The sequence below is a fragment of the Phoca vitulina genome, unplaced genomic scaffold, assembly GCF_004348235.1.
Source record: "Phoca vitulina isolate PV1807 unplaced genomic scaffold, GSC_HSeal_1.0 scaffold18, whole genome shotgun sequence".
NCBI lineage: Eukaryota > Metazoa > Chordata > Mammalia > Carnivora > Phocidae > Phoca > Phoca vitulina.
The window spans coordinates 30,455,908-30,470,199 of NW_022589721.1; the positions used below are offsets into that span (position 1 = coordinate 30,455,908).

At 50.7% G+C, this 14,292-nt stretch overlaps 1 protein-coding gene across 4 annotated transcripts in view; it reads right to left on the reverse strand.

The window, feature by feature from the left end:
• Nucleotides 1-14,292, reverse strand: part of FAM135B (family with sequence similarity 135 member B) — a 281,089-nt gene that overhangs the window by 37,483 nt on the left and 229,314 nt on the right. For 3 of the 4 annotated variants that reach the window (XM_032415827.1, XM_032415826.1, XM_032415829.1), the window contains exons 8-9: nt 8,635-8,788; nt 6,409-6,458 (exon numbers count right to left, since the gene is read on the reverse strand). The exons of the other annotated variant lie outside the window; for it this stretch is intronic. In XM_032415827.1, the coding sequence (XP_032271718.1) occupies nt 6,409-6,458; nt 8,635-8,788 (204 nt within the window). The remainder of the gene's footprint in view (nt 1-6,408; nt 6,459-8,634; nt 8,789-14,292) is intronic. 4 annotated transcript variants of the gene reach the window in all.

Sequence of the window (14,292 nt, forward strand, 5' to 3'; positions counted from 1 at the left end):
GAGATATGGATGTTACCCAAACATGTTGCCTCTAGCTGAGCTCTGGCACTCCCTGGCTACTCTAAATGACCAGAGCTGTGAGGTCCCTTCAGAGTTCTGTCCACAGGGGACTGTGGCTGGCCAGGAAAGAAGTCACTGTGATCACAGGGGACAAGCACGCACTACACTTTTAGTTTCCTCTGCTAGGGAGCTCGGCTAAAAAGACCTACATGCCCAGACATACACACCAAAGCAAGGATTCAATGAGAAGTCATGTAACATCCTTGTCAGTGGGATCATTGTTCTGAACCACATCACAAAGATGTTTTCAGTCTTAGGCAAAATAATTTTAAAAACCCTCAGAGAAGGCAATTGGCAAAAAAAAAAAAAAAATCCACACAATTAAGTAAACAAAACAAGCAAAACCCCAGCCTCCCCAACTGGTAGCTGTTCATTTATGCCCGATAACTAATTTTTAGTATTTCCTGCTAGGAGGGTACAGCTCGAGGAAAGACCATTCAGCAATTTAGGATCTCCTAGAAGTGTATGGGAGCAACCCAGACAGAATCTTTTCTACGACAACAAGCCCAGTCTTGCTGAATTCTTTAAAGAAAATTGGCAATTGCTTGCAGGTAGACAATCAGCATGTGTTGAGCCTGTCTATTGTACCAAAGCATGAGGCTGAGTTCCACTGGAACCTTCCCATTCGGGTAGAGAGCACACCGCGATCAGTCTGCACAGCAGGGACCTTATCCTGTGCCCCCACTCACATTTCCAGCCCAGCCCCCACCACAGGCTTCCTGTGCTCCATGCACTTGGCCCATCCGCTCAGCTCAGTGGATCCGTACTCTGGAATTTTGTGGATGTTCCTTCCCTGTCACCTGGCACACTCAGACCCCTTCAGGGCTAGCCTCCCGGAGAGCCAGGCGCCTCTTGTCTTACACCCCCTGGTGGAGCCCTGACCCTATTGGCAGCTTCTGAACAAGCCTCTTCCTCCTGAGGCTGCTAGTCCTGGGAATGGTCTCCATTGTATTCCCAACAGAGAGCAAAGTGGCCAGCATACAATAGGTGTTGAATAAGTGTTTATAGGATTCACTTGGAATAAAGATACATGCAAATTGCTCCATGACTACAGAACTCGATGTTTTCAAGTCCTTTTAAATCCCAGAAACCTTTCCATGCCTAACCCCCATCCATCCCCTTTGATGGACGGTTCCCTACCTGGTGCGGCTGGCCACTAGGTGGCGATGTCCTGCCTCTAAATGTTTGGTGGGCTTTGAGTGCCCTTTGGGGGGTGTTGGGGAGGGGGCTCTGTTTCTGTCACTGTGAGCATTAGGGCAGCTCTCTAGCAAACAACAGAGTGGGCTGAAGCCCACCCCCACTCCCTGGTTCCCTCCCCATCACCCACTGGTACCCCTGCACCAGTACGCTAATTTGATGGCTCTGTACAAAATCAAGCCCGCAGCAATACAATCACTCAAAACCAGGGGCGGCATCCCTGCAGCTCGGGGGCCTGGCGCCAGAGGAGGAAGGCAACCCGTTCCTTGGCTTTTCATGAGAGGTATCAGATAGACTCACTGGCAGCCCGAGTTCTCACCTGAACCACTGCAGGGACAGATCATCACAATAGCAGTGGGCCCCAAGCCCACCCCTTAGTGGTCAGAGGAAACCACCCTTCAGAGTCCACTGTGGCAAAATGACTGGGGACACATCTGTGTGTCCCCCTGTATTCTCAGGGCTGCCAGGAGGCAGTGCCCGGTGCCTGAAGGTGGGAGCCAGAATCCAGCAGGTGGAAGCGGACGTTGTCATTGCTTCCGCTGTAAATGCCATTAGCCACCCTCTTCTGCCTCAAGACACACCTTCGTCCTCCACACAGCCCCCAGCAAGCTCGTCACTCACCTGCCCGGCTCCCTGTCACCTGGGGCTTAGCCCAAGCTCTAGCACACTGTGCAGGGCATTCAGGCTCCCCCTCAGAGCCTCAGTGACCCCCGCCTCCCCTTCTGAGAGCCCCGCTCACGGATGCACACTCACTGCCTGGCCCCGGCTGCTCCCCCAGCCCTGCCTCCATTGCCCGCCCTGTCCTCTTACCGGAGGCCATGAGGCTTTCTCCCACACAGCCTCCCCTCTGGGGCCCACTAGCATCTGCCTCCCCACAGAGAGTTAGTGACACATCCCCCCGGGGCCCCACGGCCACACGCGTGTCTGCGTCCACATCTACAGCCTGCGAGGCGCACCGGGACAGGGTCAACAAGGGATAGAGGTATTGTGTGCATGTGTGAGCTCATTTCACCCTCCGAGCGGCCCTCCACACGTGGGAAACCAGCCACCCAGAGGGGACACGGCCTGCCCAAAGTGGACAGCCAGCCCGCACCCTCAGGACAGCGCTGCGCAGCCCACGCAGCAGCGGACTCTGGCCACTGGTCCTCCGTGGTGCGCGATGGCACAGCAACACCCAGGGCTTGGTCGATCAGTGAATGAGCACGTCGACTCCCGCCTCCTTCTGCAGATGAGCCAACGGCCCTGGGGTGAGGACAGCTGCTCCGGGGTCACTGGCTTCCTCACCTTTGGTAGCATGTAGCATTCTTGTGACGCACTAGTGCATTCATTCATTCCAGCAATGAACCCTTCTAGGCAGTGGAGCTTCGAGAGTGAACGAGTCACCCCCCTCGGCTGTGTGCCCCCAAGGGAAGGGGGTCTCTGCTGAGTCCCCCGGGACCTAACACAGGGCCTGGCGAAGCGTGGGGACTCACAAAACGTCTGCTGAAATGAATCAACTCTCTAGAGTAGTTCCCACAGAAACACTGACCCTTTGTGGTCATGAAGACAAGAGCAACATGGGGGCCTTTTAACCTTATTCCCTGAGGGGCACGTGTGGCACCGGAAACTCTTTATGGCCAGGGAAGTGACAAGCCAGAGGGCAGTGATAATTGTACCAAGCAAGACAGTTAGCATTTTCTCCATTCACCGCCCTGCCGGGCCGCATGCAGACTTCGCACACTCTACCTGTGTTCTCTGCAAAGGAGGATTCTGCTTCCCCGGATGGCATCCTGGTGGGGAGGGTGGGCTCTGGCGTCGCAGTGACCAGCAATGACCCTGTTTGGCCAGTGCTGTTACTCTGGGCAAACAACCCACCCTTTATGAGCAGAGTCCTGATTCTCCATCCCCTGAGAACAACAGGATCCCTCTCTCCATAGAACCGCTGTATACATTACATGAGGAATGCACACCACGCACATAAAAATAGCAACCGGCAGCTAGCCAGGGTATGAGCTTACTGACTCAGACAAAAAGAGATTAATAAAAACCTAGCCATTTTATCTCCACTTTATAGGTATGAACATCAAGGTCCATAAAGTCTAAGCAACTTTTCTAAAGTCGCACGGTAAGTAGGTAAGGAATTCAAAGCCACTGGCTCTGATGTGACCACTTTTGCAACATGTCATGACACCCCATCACTTCCACAGTCCCCCAACCCACCCACTACCCAGTGAGGTCTAAGAAGAAACAGGGAGCAGCCCCTGGCCTGTTCAGAGGAGCGAGCACAGCAAGAAACTGAGGCAGTGGGCTGGGCGCTGTGCGGTCTGGGAGCGTGAGCCCCGGCTCCCTGCACCACTCACTGGGTGCCCCGGCCAGGCACTTGCAGAAAGGCAGTCTCAGTGGTTACTGGGAGGCCAGAGGAGAGTCTTCAGGACAAGCATTTAACCTGCTCCTGGCCCCGAGCACGCTGGTCAATGCTGGCAGTCCTTGCTCGTGGAGGTGCGGATGCTCCGGCGAAAGCACTGTGGGCTAGCTGTCTTCCTGGGCTTCAGAAGAGAAGCTTCTGGAACCTGAGTGAAAGAGGCACGGCAACCAGCAGAGAACCCACAGGGCACCCCATCTCTTGCTGCTCATCATGTTGGTAGTGACAGGAAAGATGGTGGGTGTGGTATATAACAGCTATTAAGAGTTGGCGTTTTTTTAAACTGCTAAAACTCAATTTTCGATGACTTACAGATTGCAAGTGTCTCCTGGGGATGCTGAGCAGCATCCAGGCTGGGAGGGATGGGGCCTGAGGAGGGCCAGCCCTGGAGGGCAAGGCCAGCTCTGCACCGCGGACCCGTGAGCCGGGCGTTCACAGGTTCCTCTCGTGAGCTCTCTCCTGGTCTCCCCACAATAGCCACGACACAGATGAGAAATCTGAGGCCCATTAAGATCCTAAATCGCACGTCCAGGATCACGCAGCTGATGTGCAGAAGGGCTGGAGCCTGGACTTGAACCTGCAAAGCCTGTGGGCTTTTCCAAGGCGATGCTGCCCTGGGTGCCCTCTGGGGCAGAAGGGGGAGCTGCAGCCCCCCGAGTCTTCGGCCCTGTGGTCAGCTTAGCCAGCCCCCTGGTGCACTGCATCCTCCGCCTCCGCCTCCGGGTTTAGGGAGTGGATGCTCCACACACTGGCATCCAAGTCCTCGGCCAGCCTTAGGTTTGCCTTCCACACTCTCTAAATGGGCTTCTCGTGTCCTTCACGTGTCCCCAACTTTATCAGGAGCAGTGTCTGTGATGTGACTCCTTGATGATCCCACCCTTTCTTCAGGGCTCACTTCAAAGGGCCTCTCTGTCCTAGACCCTCCCCCACCCCAGCGCCAGGCACCTGCTCTGTGCTTTGCCTTCCCACCGGGCTGCCATCTGTCCGCGGTAACACTGAGTTTCCCTGACTTTATAATGTGCTCTAAAGCAGGGGTTCTCGACCCTGGCTGCACAGTATACTCATCTGGGGAGCTTCTTCTTTCTATGATCTTTCTTCCAGTTTTACTGAGATATAACATTATTGACATATAACATTATGTACATTTAAGGGGCTCAACATAATGATCTGATAAATGCATCTATTGTGAAATGATCACCACAATAAGGTTCGTTAACATACCCATCACTTTCCATACTTAAAATGTTTTCCTTTCGATGAGCACTTTTAAGATCTATACTCTTAGTCACTTTTAATTAGAGCGCAGTATTGTTAACTTTAGTCCCCACACTGCGTGTTCTATTCCCAGAATTTATTCATCTTATAACTGGAAGTTCGTACCTTTTGACCACCTCCACCCACTTCCCCATCCTCTGTTCCTATGAGTTAGGTTTTTGTTTGTTTGTTTTACATTTCACATGTAAGTGAGATCATGTTACTTGTCTTTGTCTGACTCTATTAGACGTAGCAGGATGCCTTCAAGATTCATCCACATTGTTGCAAATGGCAGAATTTCCTTCTTCTTATGGCTGAGTTGTGTTCCACCTTATAGATACACCACATTTTCTTTATCCATTCAGCCGTAGGTGGACACCCAGGTTGTTTCCATGCCTTGGCTATTGTGAATAACGCCGCAGTGAACACAGGGATGCAGAGTCTCTGCAAGATAGTGATCTCATTTCCTTAGATCTATACTCAGCAGTGAAATTGCTGGATCATCGGGTGGTTGTATTTCTAAGTGTCTGAAGAGCCTCCGTACTGTCTTCCAGAGTGGCTGCTCCGGTTCCCATTCCCACCAACGGTGCTCAAGAACTCCCTTTCCCCCACGTCCTCGCCAGCACGTGACATCTCTGGTCTTCTCACACTCTCATAGGTGTGAGCTGGTATCTCACGGTGGTTCCGATCCAGCTGGGGAGATTTGACTAAATACAAATGCCCAAGCTCCGCTCCCTGATATTCTGTCTCACCCGGTTTAGATGGGACCCAGGCAAAGGTACATCTTAGAAGTCCCAAATGTGTTTCCACTGTGCAGCAAGGGTTGAAAACACCAGTGTGAGAGACGACGATGAGACAGTTTTCTGAGTCCAGCTGCCAGCCCTGATAAGCACCGTTATCAAGCCTGACTGCCATACTGGTTTCCGTCTTCATTTGCCGCTCGCTATGTAAGGACGACGTGCAGTACCCACCCAGACCATTCACGCAATGGGATGGGAAAGTGTTCCAGAGACTGCAAGTAACAGCAGTGTGCATTTGCCAAGCGCCTATTTAAGCACGTATTCTTAGTAGATGCTCGGTGAATTTCTGGCAGGTGCACACTACTGTTTCCATCATCAGCGTCATCCCGCTGTTAGCCTCCTGCCATGGCTGCGGCTGTCTGGCCGCCGGCATCGTCCTCCAGGAGAAGCACATGGTTGGTAGTCAATACATTTTGTTAAATGGATGAGTAATAGACAAATGTAACCTCAGCTCCAGGGACAGAGACCTGTGAACCTGTTTATTTTTTCCAAAACATCTAGCAGAGAGCTAGACATACAAGAGAGGTCTAGTGGACACTTAATAACAAAGAATGGCAGAGTATCTCTTCAGTTTCAGGTCTAACGTGCGTTTATAAGCCCTGTGCTTTCATCTCTGATTTCTACATCGAGCGGGGACCTATGTTGGTCCTGTATCACAACTGCCCTTTCATCCCACAGGGCAAGTTTTTTAATTACCTGTAGCTCTGAGCACAGCTGAGAGAGCGTTTCCTCAACAGCAAGGGACTCTAGGAAGAAACAAAAGATGCACAATAAAATGGACACACACTGAAATGCGGTGGTTGCTAAGTACAATAAAGAAGCATACGTTCAAGTTGGCATTAAAGTCACAGAAAGAAACACAATTCCCGAGGACTCTCCTCCTTTCTATTCCAACTTCCTAAAGGGGTCATATTTAAAAAAAGGATAAGACTGATCTGGAGTCATGTGACCCCACACTAGATAAAGGTCAACATCATCTCCTGGATGCTTCTCTGAGGAACAGAAGGCCCCCACGTTCACACAGCACTTTGTGTGATTCAAAGGGGTCCCACATTCTTTTGGGCTTTTGCAGGTACGTGCACGTGGGTGTGCACACACGTGTGGGGCATGGATTCGGATCTCCATCATACAGGTGAATGCGGGGAAGCACAGAGAAGGGAAGTGACAGAGCTGAGCCCAGCTCCACTGACTCTGACACCCACGATCATCACAACCCATGGAGGAGCTGTGATATCAGCTCTGATCAGCAGGAACCTCTGGCCTCTGGCCATTTGGGATGCCATGTTCGAAGCTCTGCCTGTCTTTGAACTCTCTCGCCCAGTCCCATGATGCTGCGGTCAGTGATTTGCACTTGGCTTTGGCATGAGTTCTACTTAAAATGTTGCTGCCCAGGTGAGTGGGGGCAGTCCCTCAGCGCCTCCGGATCCTCACTGATGGCCTGATGACACATGCGTGTCCCCCCAGCACCTTTGTCAGCTCTATGAGACCCACCAGGCACAGTGGACTTTTGTCATGGCTCTGTCCCTGGCGTCTGGCACATAATAAATGCTCAATAAAAGTATGATCATAAATGAATGAGCAAATACATTCAGTGCCTTTGGGTAAAAAGAAGTTAAAGCCAGAAGTCAATGAACACTGCACAATCTCCATTTTCCCTGTGAGCAATGTAAACGGGCTCTGATTCTGTGTGTGTCTTTTTGTGTGCATAACATTTGAACCTGAAAAAAAAAAAATGCAACCTCACGATTGCATGATTCAAAGAGTAGCGCCTGACTTGTCCAGGGTGTTAGAGCTGATAAGGCCAGAAGGGAAGATGGCAGGACAATTCATCAACAGCGATGCACCTACTCCTTCACCCTACCTGCCAGGGACTGTGCACAAGGGATCTGAGGGGGGCCTCTGCACTCAAAGACCCTGCATCTAGTGGGGAAGAGAAACATGCAAATAAATCATTGTCATGTGGTGTTTTCAGTGCAGGAATGGGCACTGTATGAAGCCCTAAATCCTGCCAAAGCCATGACTGTCTCAGTAGGTGAGGTCTGGGGGTGTGGGTGGGGAAGCTGAGGCAGCCCGGCAGGATTGTGCTTAACCCTGAACCAGGCTAAGGACCTGGCTTCAGTTCTGGAAGCAAAGGGGCCCCAGTAGAGGACTGTTAACAGAATCACACTGTGTCACCTGCTGTAAATGAGTGGGATGATATAAGGGATGCTGCCCCAAGAGTCAGTGTAGGACCTCTGTGCTCTTGTTTTGGTTCTGCCCTGTACTGCTGTGTGACCCTGAGCGGTCACTGCCCCTCTCTGAGCTTCGGTTCCGACACCTGTCAGCAAAGAGGGATTCCAGGCCCAATGATCTCCATGATGTCTGATGATGTGCATGAAGCTATTTATCCCCAGAAAACCAAAGATGATGGCTGCTGAGAGGTTTCTATAATCATGCAGATTTTTATATATATATATATATATATATATACACACACACACACACACACACACACATATATACGCATATATACACACAAATACATAATACATATGAAAAATATATACAAGCATATATTTGTGTATATATGTATATACATATAGAATACACATATGTTCTTTTGGGGTTGTTTTCCACTCTTGTCAGTTGCAATCCTGTAACTACTTCCCTTCGCAAGCAGCTTGACATTGTGCACAACAGTGACAGACATGCAGCAGGTGTTCAGTGAATGCCTGCTGGGTGACTGAACGCACGAGTGCACGCGCCTCGGGGGCTCCTGCCTTTCCTTCCTGCATGCACACACCCGGAGGTAACACAGAGAAAACAGACCTGGAATGGCACCTGTCACCGGGACGCTAACAAAACTGCAAGCTTTCTCAAGCCTGGCCCCGCGGGGGCAGGCGGGCCGCCGGCCTGAGGCGTCCCGTGTGCCCAGCGCCTTACCCAGCTCCGTGTGTGGCAGCTCCGGGATGTCCCTCATGATGACCAGGAAGTAGGCGCGGAGGCCCCGGTAGGCGCGTAGCAGCAGGAAGCACAGCTCCCGGTGCCACCTGTGGGCGCGCTGCATGCAGTTCTCGGACGGCACGTAGAAGCTCCCCTGCGGGCGGGACAGACACAGACGCTGAGGGCCACCCCACGGGGCATCTCCGAGAACAGCTGTGTAGGGGTCCGCAATCATGGAGAAGAGAGAGTTTGAGTCCCTCCCCCACCTCTCCATCCAGGAAAAACACTGCAACCTGTCGAGGCTCTGTCGTACGTGTTCATGTTAAAATAATAAAAAAAATAGCAATAGTAAGAGTAATAATAACCATAAGGAGGAGGAGGATGGCACCGACCTGGAAGGTCTGGGACAACCTCAGGGGGCCCACTCCCAAGCCCTCGCTCCCTGGCCCTGCACGGCGCATCACAGAAGATGGGGAATGGGCAGGAAGGTCTCCTTTCGCGGGGAGAGGAGGAATTCGTAGAGACCCTCGTGGGAGGTGGGCGAGCAGTACCTAATGCCGAGAGGAAGGAAGACACACTGCTGTAAAATGTGAGGTTAGATACTCAGTGCCGGCAGTGCATTTGGGTGCTCTGCACATTGTCATTTGCTTGCAGATGTCGGGCCCAAATGGGGTTTGTGCGATGAGGAAAAGGTGGCCAAGTCCACCGTGTACCTGGAGACCCAGACACAGTGGAAGAGAAGATATGATGTCTTGGGGTAAATTTCAGGAGGGATTGGTTTTGAGGGCAGAGAAAAGAAGCCCCCAGGGAGGGCCGCAGAGGAGGGGGGTGCCGGTACTGGGCTGGAGAATCCCATGGATGTGGGACCTGCCTGTCCATCTATGCTCACGCAGCTGTGAAGGGAGGAAGCCAATGGCTCTTCATGATCCCGCACTGCTCTCCCTGTCCTGCCGTAGGCAACTCCACATGGGGAGCTGGTAGAAATCCCCCCTCTGGGTTCTCGTGAGCTGGTGATGTGGCAGCCTCCTGCCTCATTTGGTCTCCTTCCTTGCTGCCATCGGAGAGAACTGAGTTGGTCCACGGGGGCAGGACAGGTCTGATAGGGGTCAATGGCCATCCGCATGTCATCTGCAGTCCCAGTGGTGCCACGAGGGATGATCATGGATGTGTTGTAGTCGTGCTAATCACGGCGTCATGATGAGTGGGTCACGCAAGGCGCTACACGTCGGGAAAGCGGGATGCAGGTGTCATCTGGCTCTGAGATGGTCATAAGTCAGGTCCCTAGGAAGAAGACTCTGAGACAGAGCTGTGTCTGCAGGAGATCCTGGGTGTGGGGTCGGGAGCAACTCTGTGGGAGAGTAGATTGGGGCAGAGGGAAGAGCTACACCGCACTGTCATGCAGCACAGCAGAGACCTCGGTCCATCCCACGGGGAGCTCTGGGGCTACAGGGCCCGGTGGCCTTGGAGGAGGGGCCAGGTCTCTGCACCCGGGCATTGACCATTACTGAGTGTGGGTTACCCCGGGAACAGGTGTGCCCTTGGTCAGCAGCAATCTCCAGAAAGAGGCTTGGCCGATCGCTGTTGGCTACCAACATCCTCAGCAGTGTAAGGGAATGAACGACTCCGGCCTGAGGAGGGGATCTGGGCAGTGCACCACCGCATCCACTGGAGAGGCCCTCAGTGGACCCTCCGCTCCCCGGGGCCTCCACTGAAACCTGCATTCCGAGGCCACCAGCTCCCTTTTGATTCAGGCTTATGAGAGACATTCAGTGAGGTCTGGAATCAAAAGACTTTTCCATTTCATAAGCAGAAAATTCAGTCAGCTAGGCACTCAAGGTAATCCATATACTCCCATTTATCATCCTTCCTAGGATGTTAGGAACAGAAGTTTGTACAGTTGTAGAAAGACGAGTGGAGCTTGTGCATAGCAGGGTGTGTGTGTAGGACCCCCAGACCCATGGAGCAAGAAGGAATCCACTGTTCACGAAGCATCCACGTACGCCCATTACCTTGATCTCATTTGGTGTTCAACAAACAGCATACAGAACAGATGCTCTCATTTTGACTTTCAAAATGAGAATATGCATATGGTAAAAATCTCAATATTACCAAAGGAAACACAACACAAAGTGCCTCATTCCCCAGAGTCAGTAATTTCTCGTGGATCCTTCTAGAATACGTCCATATGCGTATGTGCATAGATGTTTTATGTGCACTTAATATATGAATGTGTGTCCTGGAAACACACACAGACACACTCGCAAGTTGAAAAATGCCCTGGACGGTTCTTTATTCCTTGTTTTTATCACTTATCATGCCCCCAAAATTCTTTCTAATTAGATCAAATAATAAGTGGTAGGAACTCCAATTTCTATTTCATAGATCAAAAGACTGTGGGTCAAAGAATCAAATGACTTGTACCAGGTCACCCTGCTTTGCCCGCAGGAGTGATTCTCCAGTTCAGGTGCTAAATGGGGGCAGTACCTTCCCGGTGTGCACAGGCGCCTGGAGACCATGCCTGGAGGTGGACAGACGGTCCCAGGCCTGCCTGCTTTGACGGAGGCATTAATTTAAGTCCTGCGGTGCCTCCAGTCGCTGTGACTAAGCAGAAATGAAAGCAGACGGGGGGTTAACAAAGGCATCAGATCCAGGAGCTAGGAGTCCCCACTGTGATTGCTTCAAGCAGCCCTGAGCATCCCGTTTCCTGGTCCTGCCACCAGCTCGCAACTGAACTTTCTTGTCACCAATGCCTCCGATGGAAAAAGCTTCGGGACCTATGGAAGGCAAGGGATCTTGGAAGTCTGATATTAACTTTGACTTTCAAAACTAGACGTGATGAGCGGGGCGCCTGGGTGGCTCAGATGGTTAGGCATCTGCCTTCGGCTCAGGTCGTGGTCTCCAGGTCCTGGGATCGAGCCCCGTGTCAGGCTCCTGGCTGGCTCAGCAGGAAGTCTGCTTCTCCCTCTCCCTCTGCCTCTCCCCCTGCGTGTGTGCTCTGTCTCTTTCGCTCAATAAATAAATAAAATCTTTAAAAAAACAGATAATGATGAGCACTGGTGTTACACACGATGATAAATTACTAAACGCTCCATCTGAAACTAATTATGTACTATAAGTTGGCTAATTGAATTTAAATAAAACAATAAAAAAATAAAACTAGATACTAATAGCATATGGATTTTTCTCAAGAGACACATAAGATAATCTTTGGGGAATCTTCATAACTCTGATTCAATATGATTATTGAGGTAATATGAAGTCAAAATGGTAACCCAAAGAGAAATCCTGAAGAAAAATGCATGGCTTGAGATTATTACCAACAAATCTTGTTCCCCATAAAAGAGTCGACAACATAACTTTCTGAAAGTGAGCGAGCTGCTGCAGAATCCCTTTAGCCATCCCCCCCGCCCCCTCCAGGGGTTTGCAAAGCCAGCGTGGGAGAGCCCACGCGCCTCCACGGACCTTGCACAAAGGGTGGGCCGTACAGCACAAACTCCCCACACAAAGACAGGAGCCTCGAGCACTCCCTTTCCCCCAGTCTGGAACGGAAACCCTCAATGACAAGCCTCACATATTGCCAGCAGAACAGTAGGCTGCACTCGAACTCACGACGGGAGGCTCCAGGCCAGGGCCCAGCCCATAACAGGCACACAGGGGATATAAGGAGGGGATGGTCATGACATGGCTTCTTAGGGTGGCTGTTAAAGATCAAGCAAGACTATTCCGGTAGAATGCAGACTTGTGCGACGTCCCAGGGTAATGTCAGTGGGCAGGACAAGATGCACCCACCGATGGCCTCCAGGATCATGCCTACGGATGATGCGGCTCAAACATCAACAGCGATCCACTTAGAAACCTATACAAAATGGGTTTTAACTCAACTGAAGCTCCTTGGGAGCTCTGCTGGGACATGGTTTGATTAGAACACAGAATCTGGAGGCCAGTAGGCCTGCACCTTGCTCATGGATCAGCCACTCACTAATGGTGTGACTGGGCTAGCCCCCCATCCTCTGAAGTGTCCATTTCTGATGGGGAGTGGGGAGAGTAATAAAGCCAAAGTGCTCACGAGAGTGCCGGGGTTACATTCAGTACTTAATAGGTGTTAGGAAGGTTTGCTTTTTACTTCTTCCATTATCTAACAGACAAAGCAAGCTTGCCATCAACTTGGACCTTCCTATAAATGAAGGTCACATCAGGTCGTATCTACATCTCCAGATCTAAGTCCTGCCCGGGGCTCTAGATCTCTATTCCAGAGTGCTAGTTGGGCAGCTTGTCTATTGCCAAAGAGGCATCTTCAAAGGACCTAATCCTTCTCATTCCTCTGGTCATCCTTAGTGGACCCATTTGGCCCAACATCCACGATAGCTGTGACATTCTCCGAGACTCCAGATTCCTTTCTCACCTCAGAATCTCTAAGAAAGTCTTGAAGGTTCTGCCTCTACCATGCTCTTGCTTCTGCCCTAGTTTGAGTCTATATTGCTTACTTTAATTGTTAAAGCATCCTTCTAAAGGGTCTTACTGTGCTGGTCTTACCTTCCATCTGTAGCACTAGTGTGTGCAGGTTAGTTTATAGCGTTACCCACTGTCTACAAGATAAAGTTCAAGTTCCTTAGTATGGCATTCAAAGCCCTGAGTCTGCACCACATTTCCAGGTCCTCTGCAGTCTCTTGCACCACAACAGATCTCCAGTTGCCTTTCTCCTTTTAACGCCTGTCCCCTGGCTGCCTGTAACTCGCCACCAAGACTCGGGTCAAACGTCCTCTCCTCTGTGAAGCTTCTCCATCCTCTCCCTCCTCCCAGATCCTTCACACGCCTCCTTAGACCACCATGATCTCTCCAACCTCCCTGAACACCCTGAGGGTAGAAGCAGTTTGTCTTTTGTCTTTGAACCTGAAAGAGCACATAGAAATTTGATGATTAGGGAAAGAATAAATGAATGAATGAGCTGTAGCATCCTCTGGGGGATCTCAAGAACACAGGACAACACGGGCCTGGGTGGAAGGTCCAAATCACTGTCACCTCCCCCTTCTTAGAGCCGTGGGTTTTCACACAATTTGGGGACTGGGATTGGGATTTGCTACACCACCACAAAAACCATGCTATTGAACTTTATGTCCTATATATACACACTTATTTATGCTTTATATGAGATACGTACACAATCTGAGCTTTATCTGGCCCGTGGTAAGCATTGATAACTTTTCATTTAATACAAACACGCCAGTGAAAGTTAAGACACATTCTTGAATAGAAATATCAGTACATCTTCTGTGTTACAATTGTGGGAGAACGCATAATGGAATTGGGTTTTAATATTCTGGATGTTTATTTGAAATAGGAATGCGAGTTCCATCTGACCTCGCCATCTAGAGTTCTATTAATAGTAGCCACTGTTCACTAGACGCCTGCCATGTACCTGGCATTATGTTTTGGTCCCTGGATCCTTCCTCTCGGTAATTCAGGGGGTTTTTCATTATTATCTTATTTTTAATCGAGGAAACTACGACAGCTTTAATAAGCAGCTGATGTTTATTATTTGACCCTATTCCATGCCAGGCACTGTCTCAGTGCTCTACATGTATCAGTCATTTAATTCTTTTGCCACCCCTATAAAATAAGTACAATTATGTCCCCCCATTTTGTAGCATGGGAGACTGA